This window comes from Sturnus vulgaris, chromosome 1 (assembly GCF_052056855.1).
Source record: "Sturnus vulgaris isolate bStuVul1 chromosome 1, bStuVul1.hap1, whole genome shotgun sequence".
Classification (NCBI taxonomy): Eukaryota; Metazoa; Chordata; class Aves; order Passeriformes; family Sturnidae; genus Sturnus; species Sturnus vulgaris.
Window position 1 is genome coordinate 108,038,395 of NC_142243.1, and position 16,212 is coordinate 108,054,606.

Below are 16,212 nucleotides of genomic sequence, written 5' to 3' on the forward strand. Positions count from 1 at the left end.
TGAGCCTGAAGACTTCTAAACTCCATTGACATTCTGAGGAGGAAATTTAGGGTATTTTGTTCAGAGTGCTGATCAGTCATAAGGAGGAAAAATGCACAAAATGAGTTACAAATGGTTTTTTGTAACCATCCCGCTGCTAGCTAAACTGCACTATTTTTATCAAGACTTTCTGTGCAGTTTGAGGGGTTCTCTCAACCACTGCAGGAAAAAATACAGTGACAGAAACACAAAGATCTGCACCTGGAGAACCATAATCTCATGCAACAGAATAGGCTGGTGTCTGTCTGGAGAGCTGCTTTTCATAAGGATCCTGGTGGACCAAGGTGAACATGTGCCCTTGTCACAAAGCCAGTGGCATCCCGGGCTGCATTAGGAAAAGCATTGCCAGCAGGCTGAGGAGGTGATCCTTGCCATCTACTCAGCACTGGTGGGGCTCATGCTAGATCCAGTTCTGGGATCCCCCATACAAAAGAGACATGGGCTCACTAAAGAGAGGCCACTGAAGGCTTGTGAAGGTGATTCATAGCTTGGAGCATATGAGGAAAGGCTGAGAAAGCTGGGACTGTTCAGCCTGGAAAAGAGAGATCATGGGAGGAGTTTATCCATGTGTACCTGATGGAGGGAAGGAAAGAAGCCACTGGAATACGTACCCAGACAGGCTGAGGAGTCCTAATCCTTGAAGACACTCAAAACCTGATTTGACATGGCCCTGGGCAACCAGCTCTGGCTGACTCTACTTTGAGCCAGGAGCTAAACTAGGCAATATTTGGAGCTGTCTGGCAAACTCAACCACTGTGTGATTCTCTGAAGTAATGCAGCAAAGAATAGAATTAAAATGTCTTTTTGTAAATGTTGTTTGCTTGTACCGTCAAAAACTTCATTGAATATCCATTGAGAACTATTTTTTTCAAAGGAGTCATGGCTATCATATTGTGTGCTGATTCTATATCTGTCCCAGCTGCTAAAAGCAGCTGAAGTGTGTATTCCTAATTCAAAAGGCTCTGGAAATTCTTGGCTTTGAGACCATGCCCAGAATGACTCCTTGTTGCCAAGTCCAGCAGAACTGTGTGAGATAACAACCTGCCCAGAAAACACAACTGAAGCAGATGTTTTCATCACCTGAAGAGTCTATTGAAATGAGCTTCTGTGACAAGAAATAGGATTTGTCTGTGTTTATTTTTTTTTACTTTACGCTGCCATATAAGTAAATCATCACCCTCCATCCTATTACATCTTCTGGCAACACAGGTGTGACCTGACTGAACCCACCACCCCTTTCAATGCCATATCTTCCTAATCAATGTGTGTGTATACCAAATTCTATCTACATTAATGATATTCTACATTCCTATTTAAATGGTCTCCACAATCTTGTTTGGCTACTGTATTCCCCATTGCTCCTCCTAAACTGTAGCCAAATTTGCTTTAAATGACAGCTCTGGTATTTAAGCTGGGGCAGTTGTCTTTTTGTGTCACACACAGAAATCAGTGTATCAATGGAAGGAAGGATCATAATGTTACATGTTCACATGGGCTTCGAGAGCATGTGTGACTCCTCTGCCATGGCTACAGGTCATCATTTGTCAGCAAGCCATCAGGGATGAAATCCTAGCCTCCTAGAGGCTGATCAGCCATGCTGGTTCTCCCAGCTGTTTCCCAGTCTGTCTTGGAAACGAACTGTTGTCTCAGGTTCTGTCAAAAATGGGCAATCAAAGCCCTTCATAAAGAGATCACCGAAGACATATTGTCATTACTAATAATCTTCTTAATCTTCTTAGTATTCTGTGATGTTAACTGGATGGTTCAGTCTATATGTTACCATTTTTAAAAATGCATTAAGTTACCTGTAATTAGACCCTGGACTCAATAACTTCAGCGCAGCTTCAAAAGCTCTGTGTGATGCTACTCTGCCTATAAGAGAAGACTCTGTAAAACGTGGCTAGAATTTTCTTTTTTTTGGAAGACTACTGTTTTACTTAATAAAACATATTAAATACTCTAATTAGGCATTTTTTCATGAAAGTCAAAATAATGAAAAATTTGGATTACTGTATGTTGTAAAACAAAAACCTGTAATGCCTTGAAACATTAAACCATTTTGAGAATTCAGGTTTATATGGAATGTATGAATAGCAAATTTTTTATTAGCAAATTTTTTAAATTCAAGTATATACACCTAGGTCTTCTTTTGAAGTAGCTCACAATTGTACTTGATCTTATTCTGAAGAGAAACAACGTCTCTTATTTGAAAGTCTTTCACAGAATCTTCCTGCAAAGGTTATTTTTCTCTACATGAAAACTGCACCATCTCACAAATCAGACTCTTTGTAAACATTAAAAATTCCCCAGTGCCCAGCACTGTGCTCTATTTTTCAAAGCTTTAGATAAGACATGTCCAGAAGCTGATGCAGGAGTCAAGGCCCTTTGACACCAGCAGTCCCAGATTTATGGCAAACACTTGAAAGGAGCAATACACTTATCCTTATGAAGGTTCTATTCCAGAGTGACGTGTATGTGTGATATAATTAAACTTCAAAAGGTTTTGGTACCTTTGCAGTTCACAGCCAACCAAAATCAAACAATGAAGGACTATGAGTGGAGATAAGATATTTAATTCAGTATTGTTATATCCAGTGGGTGAATACTTTTGATTCGACTATTGCCTGGGCTGCCAAGTTTTTAGTTCAATAGTGTCTCTCACAGCTCCCTAACCAGAATACATGGTACTAATTCTATTTAATATGTCTAGGTGAATTACATTTACAGTATGCTGTAACATATAAAACATTTGTAAATGTTGCAAAGAAAAGCCAAAACCTAGAAAAATACAAGCAATATAAAAGAAAATATTTTTTGAAGTCGCTAGGAACACAATTTGGTCCTTAAAGATTAATAACTGTGAAAGAACTGTGGTTCACATTTGCAAACATATTTCTCCATCCTCATAGATGCTGATGCTGAAATCCCTGGAGCCCCTGGTGCACCACTGGATGTACAGTGCTTAGATGCCAACAAAGATTATGTCATTGTCTCCTGGAAGCAACCTGCTGTCGATGGAGGAAACCCTATCCTTGGATATTTCATTGACAGGTCAGTGACTGTGCTGGACTATAGAATTCGTTTTGCTGTTCATTCCAACTCAAAAAAACTTAAGGCACATTGAAAAACATAAGATAAAATTCTATTTTAACATGAGATATTATTTTCATTATTGTTGCTGGCAAAAAGAAAATAGACTTTTTTTTGTTTGTTTTTTGTTTTGTATTTGCTTGGCCTGATCTAACTTTCATGGAAATAATCACATCTTGCTTCATTTAATTGCATAGAAAGGATTCTGCAAGATCTGCACAGCCCAGCCTCGCTGCTTCCTCCGAGATTGGGAGCCCTCAGGATTTTGTAGTGCTTCGTAGTTCTTGCAGCTGTGGCTCCTACACTACCAAGGCTCTCTTGTCTCTCTCCTAATAGTTACTATGTACCAGAAAGGAAAATAGTATCTCAAAGGGACTTGGATTTCTTTCCTAAATACTGTTATTCCAGCTCTTAGATTCTCAGGCTTCAAGGAAATGATTTTTTAAAAACATGAAACCTTTATGTGTTACACACAGTGGCAGGATCCTAGAAGCCTGAATTTAAGAAGCCTGATTTAAGAAATTAAGTCAGTATTTTGAGACTTGCAGTGATTTTCAGTGCTGGTAATATTTGTTTGAATTTCAGTAATAGAGTCCATCATATGAGGTTCCTCTGGGCTTATTCAAATGCATGTAAAAAACAACCAAACATTTATATATATATATATATATATATATGAAGTATGCCATTATATTATGCCTTTGAATATACATGAAGTATACACCTGTAAAAAAAGGTTATTGCTTTGTGAGTTAAATCTAACACTCAAATATAACTTTACTATTTTGACAGCTTTTGAGGGCCAGTCACTGCTCTGCTAGATCTAAGCTATGGCTTTTTAAGATTAATTGAAAAATCCTATACAAAAGACAGGACTAGACTCTGAACAATAATATCTCATTTTAAAACTAGGCTATTGAGGGATGTTAGCACTGAGAGTAACTGCAAGAGAAATGGCATTTTGCTTTTTCTGTTGTGTTCACCTTGTTTATTCTGCATCTGCTCCCAAATTCAAACCTGTGCTATTGCTCTCCAGTGTTGGATCCCACCGAAGGTATTTAGGGACCCAGATATTCAGCCAGGGTATCCCCTAACTGCCTTGTGGAGTTGAGGGGGTGACTTGAGCCAGCAGGACTGGTCTGTGCTAATGGTAGAAGCAAAGCTTGGGCATCCCTTACCCCAAGCAGAAAACCACCCTTAGTGGGATGGTAGCATTTCTCAGGAGAAGTTCTTGAATGCACCAAGAAATCTGGGTAGGAACTGTAAGCTTCTCTTTGGTAGATATCTCACCAGATAGTCTCTTCCAAGCTGAAAGGTCATGTTTCTGTTGACCACGTTGCTGGATACAAGGATGCCATCACCACAAGCTTCTCCTGCCTCCCTGAGCTGTGGCTGCTGGTCATATCTTCCCTCTGCCATAAACAGCCTCCTGATGTGTGGGGCTTCACAGCTGTGGGACCATGCCGGGTCCTGTCATCGTAGGGAGGGCAGCCAGCACACCACAGGCTCCCTTGGCAGCCCCAGTGGTCTGGTCTCTGAAGCAGGGCCTGGCTGAGTGCCCCACTTTGACCCCATTCACAGCTATCTCTACGCTGGGCTGGTCCCAGAACTCACTGTGGGGTCTCTGCACCCCGAGAAGCCCAGCATCTTGTGGGATGTCCAGTGCAGCATTGTGCAGGAATGATGAAGCAGTGTCCTTCTGGCAACTGCAAGGGATGCATATTTCCTGTCCTTTCAAGTGAGCTAAATCTGACACTCCCTAAGCATACTTTGGAGGGTTTAAACAGTGAAGTGAGTCTGCTCTTATCCCTATTTCAGTTCAGGAAAGAAGAGGTGCAGCTGTGAGGGATTTAGTGCATGCCCAGCTGGTACTTCAGCCTGAAGCCTTGGTGCAGCTGCTTTGATGTCACCAGTGTGTAATTCTGCTGGGGAAACTGGTGCAGACCAGCCAATGAACACGAACAGATGGTGAAGCTGCAAAGGCGTGTGGGTGCCCTGAGTTCATGTTTTCCCCTTCCCAGCACTGTTCTTGCTGTTTGTATTTTTCAGGTGTGAGGTTGGCACCTCCCACTGGACCCAGTGCAATGAGAATCCCGTGAAGTTTGCTCGTTTTCCTGTCACTGGTCTGATTGAAGGCCGTTCCTATATTTTCCGAGTCCGAGCTGTGAACAAGGCTGGTGTCAGCCTGCCATCCCGGGTGTCAGAGCCTGTGGCTGCTCTGGATCCTGCAGACAGAGCCAGACTTAGAAGTAAGATGCGCTTTTTACAGGTTGCATGAGAGGTTTAAGAAGTCACAACTCATTAAAAAAAAAAAAAAAAAAAAGTATGACTATGAACTCATAAGCCTTCAAAATCCCACTAGAGGGAGCAACGCAAAGCTAAAATATTCTTTGGAGACAGCTTTGCCAAGAAGAAATCATCTCAGTGTTCTTTGCACTAAGTGTTCTATCTGCTGAAATGGCTTTGGCTGACTGCAGTGTTATGCTCCAAACTTGCAGGAAGGGGAAAAAACGCACAGGAGAGTTTAATTGCCCAGAGAGACTTGCTTTTGTTCTGGCAACAGAATAGCTGAACAGATCCTGTGAATAGTCTCTCTCTGAGCCACAGACAAGGGGGCTGACTCTGTGCTCATGTGACAATCCAAGTCTTGCAATAACATTAGAACAGCACCAGGACAGCCCAACAGATCCCAAGCTCTCTGCTTTAAGGTTAGCATTTTACAAGTCAAGGGTTTTTCTGCTGTGGCCTCATAACGTCTCAGACATTTTGCTTCCAAACCCACCTCTCTACACATGCCTAAAATAAATTTCTACTTCTATTCAAAATCTATTTCTACATGTTTCTGAAGTTTTACAGTTTAAAATGGTCCAATGTGAAGGGGCATTGTACGCAAAGCTACAGTGCTCCCATGGCCCCAGCTCGTATGAGTATAGTGCTGCAGCCAGATGATCTAGGTTTCCATTCAAGATAAAACAAAAGGCCAGAGGAAGGAGATTTGGCACTGCCAAGAAACACTGCACTCAGTCAGACATGTGAAACCCGAAGCCTGGGGAGGAGGGAGGGGTCTTCTCAATGGGCAGCATGGAAGCTGTCATAGGAAGTGAAGTCTGGGTTTGATGGCCTATTCCTGTTATATCTCCTTCTCTTATCCCTCATAATCTTTTCTCCACACGTGCTCCCTCTCTTCTTTCGTGTCCAAAATTGGTCAGCCAATGTAAGGTGGACAATGTGGAGGTGGAGAACAGCACTTGCAAAAATTATCTCTGAAAGTGCACTGACCTGGTTGAAAGCTGCATAACTGCAATAGTGTGGTAACATATTGGTTGCTCAGAGAGGCACTCAAATTTATCAAGTGGACATGATGAGTCAGGCTCAGTTGTTATTGTTTGTGACTGTGACCCATGATTTAGAAGCTGGTAATGTGAGAGAAAGTGGTTAAAAAGAGACAAGATGCAGCCTGCAGGAATTTGGCTGTTCCTTTAATAGGTGAGCTGTTAAACCAAAGGAATAGAGGATGGAAAATAAAGCTGAAACGAATTCTCTGAAAATTATGAGCTGAGTGAACCAAATACCTCTGCTTGTCACCTAGGAGACTTCAGTGACATTTCAGGAAGGAATAGATGATTCAGTGGATTAAGTTTTCTAGCTATGTTAAATGCTGAGCTGCTCTAAGTATTCAAGCTGGTAAGGCTAAAACTAGCTTGGGTAACTAGCTTGCTACATAAGCAGCAGCCACAACATTAACCAAAAGTGGAGCTCATGAGGATCTTGCAAATGTTAGTTTTGAACCATGAAAGAGTCAGTTTTCTCATTGCTTTCACTGTGTTATCTCTGACATTTGTTTCAGGTCACCCTTCTGCTCCTTGGACTGGACAGATTATTGTGACTGAGGAAGAACCTGCAGGTAAACACAGCCCTTTTGCCTACAAATGTCTAATGTGAAGCTGGCTGAGTAATTAGGAAAACTCTGAGTGAGTTCAGTGGACTTTGGCACACACCCAAAGTTTGTTGTTCTGAGAGTCACTTGACCGTGAATAACTCAACAACTTAGTTTTTGAGGTGAAGTTTCATTATTCAGGACCTAATGAAATCTTGTTTAGAATTAAAAGAAGGAAATTTAAACCCAATATTTAGAAGACTTTTAACTCTACATTTAAAAAAAAAGATTAAGTGCTGAGGTATATCGACACTCCTATTTTTGATTGTGATGCTAATTCTGATGCAAAAAGGAAGAATTAAATCCAAATTGCCTTTCTTATTCTTCCCTGTCCTTCAGAGGGTGTTGTTCCTGGTCCCCCTACAGACCTCCAGGTTATTGAGGCCACGAAGAACTATGTTGTGCTTAGCTGGAAACCTCCTGGACAGCGGGGCCATGAGGGTATCATGTACTTTGTGGAAAAGGTAAAATTGGACAACATCAGAATCATGCTGTGGCAATATTTTATCTTTGTTTTGTCATCTCTTCTGGATCTCTGGGTAGCTTTCATTTCTGTCTGAGACTTGCAAATTAGGGCAAGGATTAGAAGTGCATGAAGATAATTGTCAAACTGTAGACTAAGATAAACTAGGAATAATAGAAAGATGGGAAGTAGGAAAGGAGATGAAGAATGTGTCACACCCAGTAATATTATTCTTGAATTGTGTCACTGACCTACCTGGAGTAGAGAGAACAAAACTCCTTCTATAATGTGAAAGCACAGAGCAAAGTCACATGCTTATATATATATAGAGAGAGAGAGAGAGATAATACATGTTTATTTTTATGTATATGTATCTCATATATATATATATATATATATATATATAAAATTTGTATAAATGAAGCTTGTCTGTCAGGACGGATTGTTAACATTTTGGATGGAAGCATTTTGTAAGGGTTTCTTGTCATCAGCACTTTTTATTCCAGCTGTCTTTTCATGTTTATCCTCTGCATTAGCTTTCCATTTGCTCCACCAAGTCAACAAAGATCACAAAATTTCTTTTCTGATCTCCTAGAACAGAATCAGTTTTCACTTCAGTGTTCTGCTTTCCTGAGGTGTTTTTGCATGGCTGCTAGCCTAGAAAATTCTTCACTCCATCACCCTTTATACTTGCATCTCTTGGGTCATAAACTTTCTTATCAATGTTTTTTCCTATCAGTCTAGAGGTGTCATCAAGGGAGACATAAATATCTTCCTATTATGTGTTTTCCATCTCTCATACAAAATCTCATCTAAATAAACGAATTTCACTTAGCAACAGCCTTAGAGAGGATGAATATATGAATTTTGATTTTCCATATAAGAAAGCTTTTTAATAACTGATTGCATACTGAGTACTCAGCACTAATGTCACATAGTCAGATGAGAATTTGAGTTTCTCAGAAACCAGAACCTTTACTTGAAATTATACTTAATGTAAATCAAAGCAAAAAATTAATTACTAGTATTAGTAGTATAAGTGATCATGGTATGTAGAATTTCTAGCCACAGAAGTAAAAACAATTCACAACTTAATTGCAAATGTTATATTTTTTCTGGAAAATGAGGGTCAAATCTTGATTAATTCTGAAATCCACCCCCAAAATACTAAGAGTGCCATAAGAGCATCTCGAAGCAAAGTGGTAATGTTAGGGTTTTGCTCTTAGCATAATGCTGAATATCTGCAAAACTCATTTTGAAAGTGGTCCAGACTGGTGCAATTAATAATATCACTTCCTTGCAGTAGAGAAGGTTTAGCTCTGGTATATTAAAACCAGTAAACTTTTATGTATGTTTTCTGGAGTAAGTGAACATCTGACAGATTCATAAGCTTTGAAATATGCTCATTCTGTGGAAGGGCCAAAAGAAAGGATGTGTCTCTCTATTCTGCACAGCAGACACGAATTCTGTGGTCCAGGGCGAAAGCCTTTGTTGTGTGAGACGCTCAGCTTTCACATATTTCTGTTCTAAACGTGGTTTCTGGGTTTGACTGCAGTGTGTTGCTGGTACAGAGGACTGGCAAAGGGTGAACACCGAGATCCCTGTGAAGTCCCCTCGCTTTGCAGTTTTTGATTTGTCTGAAGGCAAATCCTACTGCTTCCGAGTGCGCTGCTGCAATTCAGCTGGAATCGGTGAACCCTCAGAAGCAACTGAGGCCACCGTAGTGGATGACAAACTTGGTAAGCATGTGGTCATGTGCATTAAATTACCTCCATGGTAACTTCTCATTTTGTGAGGAAATTGATGTGTCTGCATGCAGGTAGCTGCCCAGAAATAATTCAAGTATGAAAAGCAGTCAGCGATTTATTCCCTTTAGCTAAAATAAGTTTTGTTTGGGTTGCTCAACCTTTAATGTAGTTAAGTGACAGATGCAAACCAAGGAAATTAAGCTGCAAATAACGATGCCAAGAACTGCAAAGACTGCAAATAGCAAAAGAAAATGAAAACTCAAGGAAGTACAAAAATGTTTTGTTTAACTTAGAGTCTTTATTGAAAATAAGCCCAGACATCAGCAGAGTCTAACCTTCCTTGTTGCCAAATTAAACAAAAGTGAAGAATTTAATACTTACATGGAAGCAGAGACTATTTTCACTGGAAGAGAAGCCAAGATGTTCAATACAGTAAGTCATCAGTAGCTACACCTACATTACCAATTTGTTTCCAAACAGCAAATTTCAATCCAATTCCCAAATGATCTCTATTCACTTCATATTGACTTCTCAGAGCATTTGGATGTGCATGAAATACATTTTTAAAGAAGAGTAAAACATCTCTTAATAAAAAACATGGTATTTAACAAGAGCCTTGGTTTCTGGCTTATCCTGTGGGCTGCACAAGAACTTCAATGTGCACCTAGTACATTTTTTCTTTTAGAAAGCTCCAAATCACATCTCTGGTGCAGATATTCAGCATGAGGGGATAAACTAAACATGATTTTAAGGAAACACTGAAACCTAGGCAATACAGAAGTGAAGAACCTCACCACCAAAGGCTTGAGCCTACTGATCCTGTCCTGTCCTGACAGATTACTTAGTTGAAATCAGAGTAGTTTTTTGAAGGTTAAATCTGTACTAATCATGCTAGTATAATCAAGAATAGAATCTCATGCTTAATTTATTTGTAAGTTTTAATTGGCAGGCCACTAATTTACTTCTGCTTCTCTCCCATAGATATTCCCAAAGCTCCTGGCCGTATTATGCCAACTAGGAATACAGATACTTCAGTTGTTGTCACTTGGACAGAGCCCCCAGATGCCAAGGAGCTGGTTGGGTACTACATTGAGTCAAGTGTGGAAGGATCAGGTCGTTGGGAACCATGCAACAACAATCCAGTGAAAGGCACAAGGTAATTAATCTTATTAAACCATGGCAGCTATGGTCACCAATGTCTGATATACTTGGATATATGTGCTTTCCAGCCAGTAGTAGTAGCAGAGCTAATCTCTCTGTGGTAGCCAGCAGGCTGGAATCCCTCTTGCATGTGAAGCTCATAAGAAGTTGTAAAAACATATTTCAAACTGTGAGTTTTGTCCAAAGAGAAATTATAATCAACCTTATATTAGAAACAATTAGTCAAAGAGGAAGAAACAGGGACATTGCTAATGAAGAAAAGAGAAGCAGCTTGCTACTTCTATCTATTGTACAGCCTATCAGTTTGATGAAAAACAGGACATTGAGGAATGACTGAAATTATAAATGTGGAAAACTAAACTGCATAATGCTTGGAAGCAAAGTGCTTTGTTTTGGAAGACTGCTCTAAACATTTCTGGACTGTGTATCTGTACTGTCAGGAGGGCATGTGGACTATATCCCACTAAAAATATTACTTTATGACTGCCCTTTCACTTGTCATCATCAAGAAATTAGTGAACACTCTTAAATATTGTGTACAAACCCACATTTCTTACCGATATGAAGCTTGGTCTCCAGTCAGAAAAAATAATAAAGATTTTAAACTTCCTGAGATGAATAATCAGATTTGGTTTCATTTGAATAAGTGTGTAATATTCAGAGTCTGAAGGAGTAAGTGCAGAACGTTTTCCTCAAGTGGACTGATGTCAATACTGTTTGTTATGACTGATTCTGCTTATTTATACTTGCTATCAATGACAACCCTTATTACAATAAATTAGACTCTGCTAAATACTCCTGGACCAGCTTTGCTGTTTAGAAGGGCTTTGTAAATGCTTAGTATATCCGAAGTACCTAAAACCTCATTTGGTTGAACATAGACACAACAATTTCCTTTATGTATTCTCTAGTGCATTTATATTTATGTGTGCCATTATTACATCCTTTCATATCTATTTCTATGAGTTATATTGTAGTTGCATCAAAAGTGGGTGAAGTTTCATGGTCTTTGCTTGTTTTAAAATATGAAATGTGACCTTTAATCACCATAGAAATAAAAATATAGTTCGGAGTTACTATATGTTGTGATACAAGTGCACTGAATAGGTTCCTTTCCCTGCATTTTTAGTCAGTGTGATGTAATGTATGATGCACTCAGCACAGGCTGTCTGTTAACTCTTGGTTTTTCTGGTTGAGTCAATCTTAAAGCATTAGCTGTGATTCATAGTTTGCCTTACTCAGTATATTTTGGTCTTTTGAAATTCTGCACACATCCTGGTGAAAGCAAATGACTTGGAAAAGTCTGATAGAGTGTGTAGGGAAGATTCTGCTTTGGAAATTTTGATTCGGGTGGTTTTTTTCCCTTACCTCAAAATACAACTTTGATTTTGTTTTCTGCATTGTAGTTGCTTCATATGCCATCGCATGACATCACTGGTAGTGGAATTATTACTATGTTATGAAGTAGAATAAAATCAAAGTGACATGGAATAAAATATACTTAAAATACCCATTGAAAAATAAGTGGGGTTTTAATAAAAAAAAATTAAATTTCCATACCAAAATCTATTCCTAAATAAATTATTTCTGTCTTTGGAAATTTTTCAGGGTGGACGCCAGAGAAAATTTAGGAGAGTTTTTCTTACGTGACAATTAGATTATCAAGTAAATATCTTCAAATAAAACAATTTGTCTAACTATCATGTATTGAAGTAAGAAAGTGAAATACAAAAATAATTTAGTTCCTGTACATTACCCTGTAAATTTTCTGAATATGCAATTTTTCATTTATGATTGGAAGGGATTTATGGGAACCTGTGTTACATGTGTCTTTTACTTGTGTCGTGAAAATATCCCACAAGAAGCAAATTTAGACCTTACCTGTGCAGATTTTCACATTTTTCTATTAGAAAGTAATATATCTACTGGCAGAAGTAAGGTAGACCCTGTGATAACACAGAAACTTGTGTAGCCTAAAGGAAAGAGTGTTGAAATAGTGTGTCTTAAAAGATTGTGTCTAAAATTGTGTTGTGTGAATGAGGGGCCCAGATTCTGCATTCTCTGACCTTCATATAAATGACTGGGGTCATGGTTTGTCCTTGATTTTTAGAAATCAGAATAAATATAATGGAAGAAATGCTTTCTTTTCCCCCTTAAAGCTTTTCTTCTTTTCTCCATAATACTTTCTAAGTATTCCTTGACTTGTTGTATTCCTCGGTTTGTTTTAGATTCATTTGCCATGGGCTCACCAATGGTGAGAAGTACATTTTCAGAGTCAGAGCTGTTAATGCAGCGGGGCTCAGTGAATTTTCACAGGAGTCAGAGCCTATAGAGGTGAAAGCAGCCATTGGTAAGCTATTTTCCATTGCTCCTTTCAATGGTAATTAATTATGTAAATATGTTCTTAGCAATTATTAGTAACTAATTAATTGCTTTGTTTCACAATATTGTCCACAAATAATAATTTCTGCATAGATCCTATAGTCTCAAAGACATAGTTTCACACTCATTGCAATCTTCTAGACTGTTCACCTTCACCATCCAGTTTTCTTCAGGTGTTTCTTGTGAACCACTGTGTGAGAGCACTGCCAAGTTCACTTAATAGGTATCCTGGAAAATGGGAATGTCATTCTGATTCTGTAACCTGGTATATCACCTCTAATGCACACCATCCTATATACAGTCAGTTCCTAAGAAATTTGTTTCCATGACTAAACCTAATAGTGCAATGTGTCATTTGTAAACCTTCTATAACCCTGTGTGTTCTCCCTTTGCTGATGGATTGTTTCTGTTTGCCACTGCCTGAACTAATCTATAAAGATTAATGAGATCATTGGACTAAAATAAATTGTAGATCTGCAACACCCTCACTCTCATTTGTATTGAAGCTGCATACCTCTCAACCTTAGAGCAGAGACCTGTGGCCAAGGGCAATTTTGTGAGATCATCTTGATAGGATCAGAAATGTGACCTGGAAGATCTAATACCAAAATAATTGTAGCAAAGTAAGAATACTACTAACTTTATGTCTTTTTTTCTGCTCTGAATACTAGACATTATTTAAAAAAAAAACATTATTTGTGAGCAGGTTGAGAGGTATTTTATGCATTTCAAATTTTCTTGAATTCAAGCTTAACATTTTTTGCATAAACACAGTGACTTGTCATGCTTCAGCTGTATTGTTCACTGCATGCATTTCATAACTCTGTTGCCTAAATGAAGAAAAAAGAATGTGTTCTAAATCCAAATGTCTTTGCTGTTTTCTGGCAATTATAGGGGGAGGATTGCTTCCTGGTGTGTGTCCTGAACTGAGTGGTAAAGCTGCTGGACTAACAGACCGCACTACCAGCTGGGAAGGCATGCATGAGTCCTCCCAGCCTATCTTTGACACTCATGCTTTGCTAAAATGCAATGCTAAATTTAATAGAGAGACACTGCCCAGTGGCTGTGGCAAACTGGGGAGTACAGGAGACAGTAACACGAGAGAAATGGTTAAGGATGCTGTCACAACTGCATCACAAAAAGCTGCTGCTAAGCAGGCAAGTAAGTCTCGACCCAAGGATCTTTTGACAGTGGAAAAAGTAACAAAGAATAAAGATACAGGTGAGAATTAATGAAATAAATAGATTTTGCTGCTTTGGTAGGTCCACTTCAGACTCCTGTAACTTCTGTTCAACTGTGCCACAAGTGGATGTGCTCTACAGTGATGTATCTTCTATCAGACCCATTAATTATGTGCCCAACTCTCCATTAAGATCATTGTGCATGTAATAGTATCGGAGACCACTTACAAACTTAGTGGTTAATGAAAGTGAAACATATTAATATGGTTAGTTATTAATATAATTTAATTGCTCGTTTGACTGCATATTAATGTATCCAAGGTGATATATAATTTCTAAATCACTTCAGTAACTTGTTAAAAATCTGGTTACCTAGTTATCTGGGTTATATATATGGGAAGGAAACAAAATCTGATTATGATGGTAAGCATGAAAACCTGTGTTCTGTTAGGAAATATGAAGATCCCTTGTGGATTTTAGACTAAGCTACTTCTTATCTGCTGGCACACTGTTCTAATGAATGTTATGTTCTGTCTCTGACTAACAATGATACGTAAGGAGGAAAACCTATCAAGTTATAGGCATATGCACAAAATTATGCTTTAAATTTCAGGGCCTAAACACGCATTTTGCCCAAGTTATGTGGGCTTGAATTTCATTTAAGTCCTGGTACCTGGCAAGAGAACTAAACTCCTCCCTAGGCCTCTGAAGTGAGACACAAAATGTTGAACAGAAAAAAAATTCAGGGCACCTGGGCCTAGCTGACACCAATATAAAACATTACAGGTACAAGGAAACGTATATGATGTGGGATTTCCATCAGGGGCACAAGAAAGGCTTTTCACTGATTTGTTACATATTGGATGTGGACAAGCATTTTCCTACTAGATACAAAAGAAATATAAGAAAGTGGGTTGGGATAAAGTGCATGATTTATGTATTGTTTTAAAAAATCTAAGAAGGAGGATTATGCCATATATTTTTAATGTAAGTTTTCCAGTAACACACATGTTCCATTTCTGGTCATACTGCAGTGCCTATGATCACTCTGCCTTCCATTAAGGTAAGATCACATGATGGGTGCAATGATAAAATTTGCACAGTGTATAAATTAAAGAAAAAAAAAAAAACAGATAAAGGCAATTCTTGGGAAGAAAGAATGTGAGACTATTTAAAAAAAAAAAGAAACTGCAATGAATATTGTATTGAGAAAAGGGCTTTGTTTTCTGCAAAAGAATACAAATCATTGCATCTCCAATTTTTTTGCTTTTCCTGCAATGTTAGTTGTAGTTCCTCATTTTTCACAGAGTAAAGTGAGTCCTGATCACTTGCATCAGAGCTGCAATTGCAACACATTATTTTGCTAAGCCTGCTTTTCAAAAACATGGGATCCTGAAAACTAATTCCTATGTAGTCTGGACTTTGCATTTGGTTTGTGGAAGCTTTTATCCTGCATTTCTTATTCCAGTTCCAGAAACTTGCCTTGAGCACATAAATATTGTCCTAACTAGGAAACACAGGGTAGGAGCTGCCTGAATACGGTAAGTGAAAGCAAGGCTGAAATATTGCCTCCTACTTACGTGTCATTCACACTGAAACAGCTGCTCCATCTCCACCCTACGACATCGTGGTACTCGAGAGCGTCCGTGACTCGATGGTACTGGGATGGAAACAGCCCGAAGCCATTGGTGGAACTGAAATTACTGGCTACTATGTGAACTACAGGGAAGTGATTGATGGAGTTCCTGGGAAATGGAAGGAGGCCAACATTAAGGCTGTTACTGAGAGGGCATACAGGGTAAGAGGTTATTCCAGTTATTGCTGGGGGAGCAGGCAATATTTTCAAATCAAATCTCAAAGATGAGTTGGGATGAATTATGATTAAGTATACAGATAACTGTTCAGAGGGCTTTAATTCCATGATGGTAAATTTTTTTAGCCCTATTAAATTTCTCTGCAAAATTGTTCGTACACTCGTTTGTTAGTCTGGCACCAACTGTCATCTGTAAATTCATTGACATAGTCTGATATTTTGTAAGTCAGGCCCTCACAATAAATGGAATTCCTACTGCCTTGGTGGTTATAACCCAGTGCTTGCTGGTGCTGAAACTAGCTCTGTGACAACTGTTTTTGTGATCAGTTCTTGACCCAATTTAGAGACAGTGCTAGCTACAACCTCGTTGAGCTGCTTTAGAAATGAAAAGCAATGCC

At 38.9% G+C, this 16,212-nt stretch overlaps 1 protein-coding gene across 1 annotated transcript in view; it reads left to right on the forward strand.

Moving 5' to 3' along the window:
* Positions 1-16,212, forward strand: part of MYOM1 (myomesin 1) — a 73,704-nt gene that overhangs the window by 23,037 nt on the left and 34,455 nt on the right. The window contains exons 10-18 of the mRNA XM_088173654.1: positions 2,949-3,090; positions 5,179-5,378; positions 6,977-7,033; positions 7,406-7,530; positions 9,085-9,268; positions 10,259-10,433; positions 12,667-12,788; positions 13,715-14,041; positions 15,603-15,799. Of these exons, the coding sequence (XP_088029780.1) occupies positions 2,949-3,090; positions 5,179-5,378; positions 6,977-7,033; positions 7,406-7,530; positions 9,085-9,268; positions 10,259-10,433; positions 12,667-12,788; positions 13,715-14,041; positions 15,603-15,799 (1,529 nt within the window). The remainder of the gene's footprint in view (positions 1-2,948; positions 3,091-5,178; positions 5,379-6,976; positions 7,034-7,405; positions 7,531-9,084; positions 9,269-10,258; positions 10,434-12,666; positions 12,789-13,714; positions 14,042-15,602; positions 15,800-16,212) is intronic.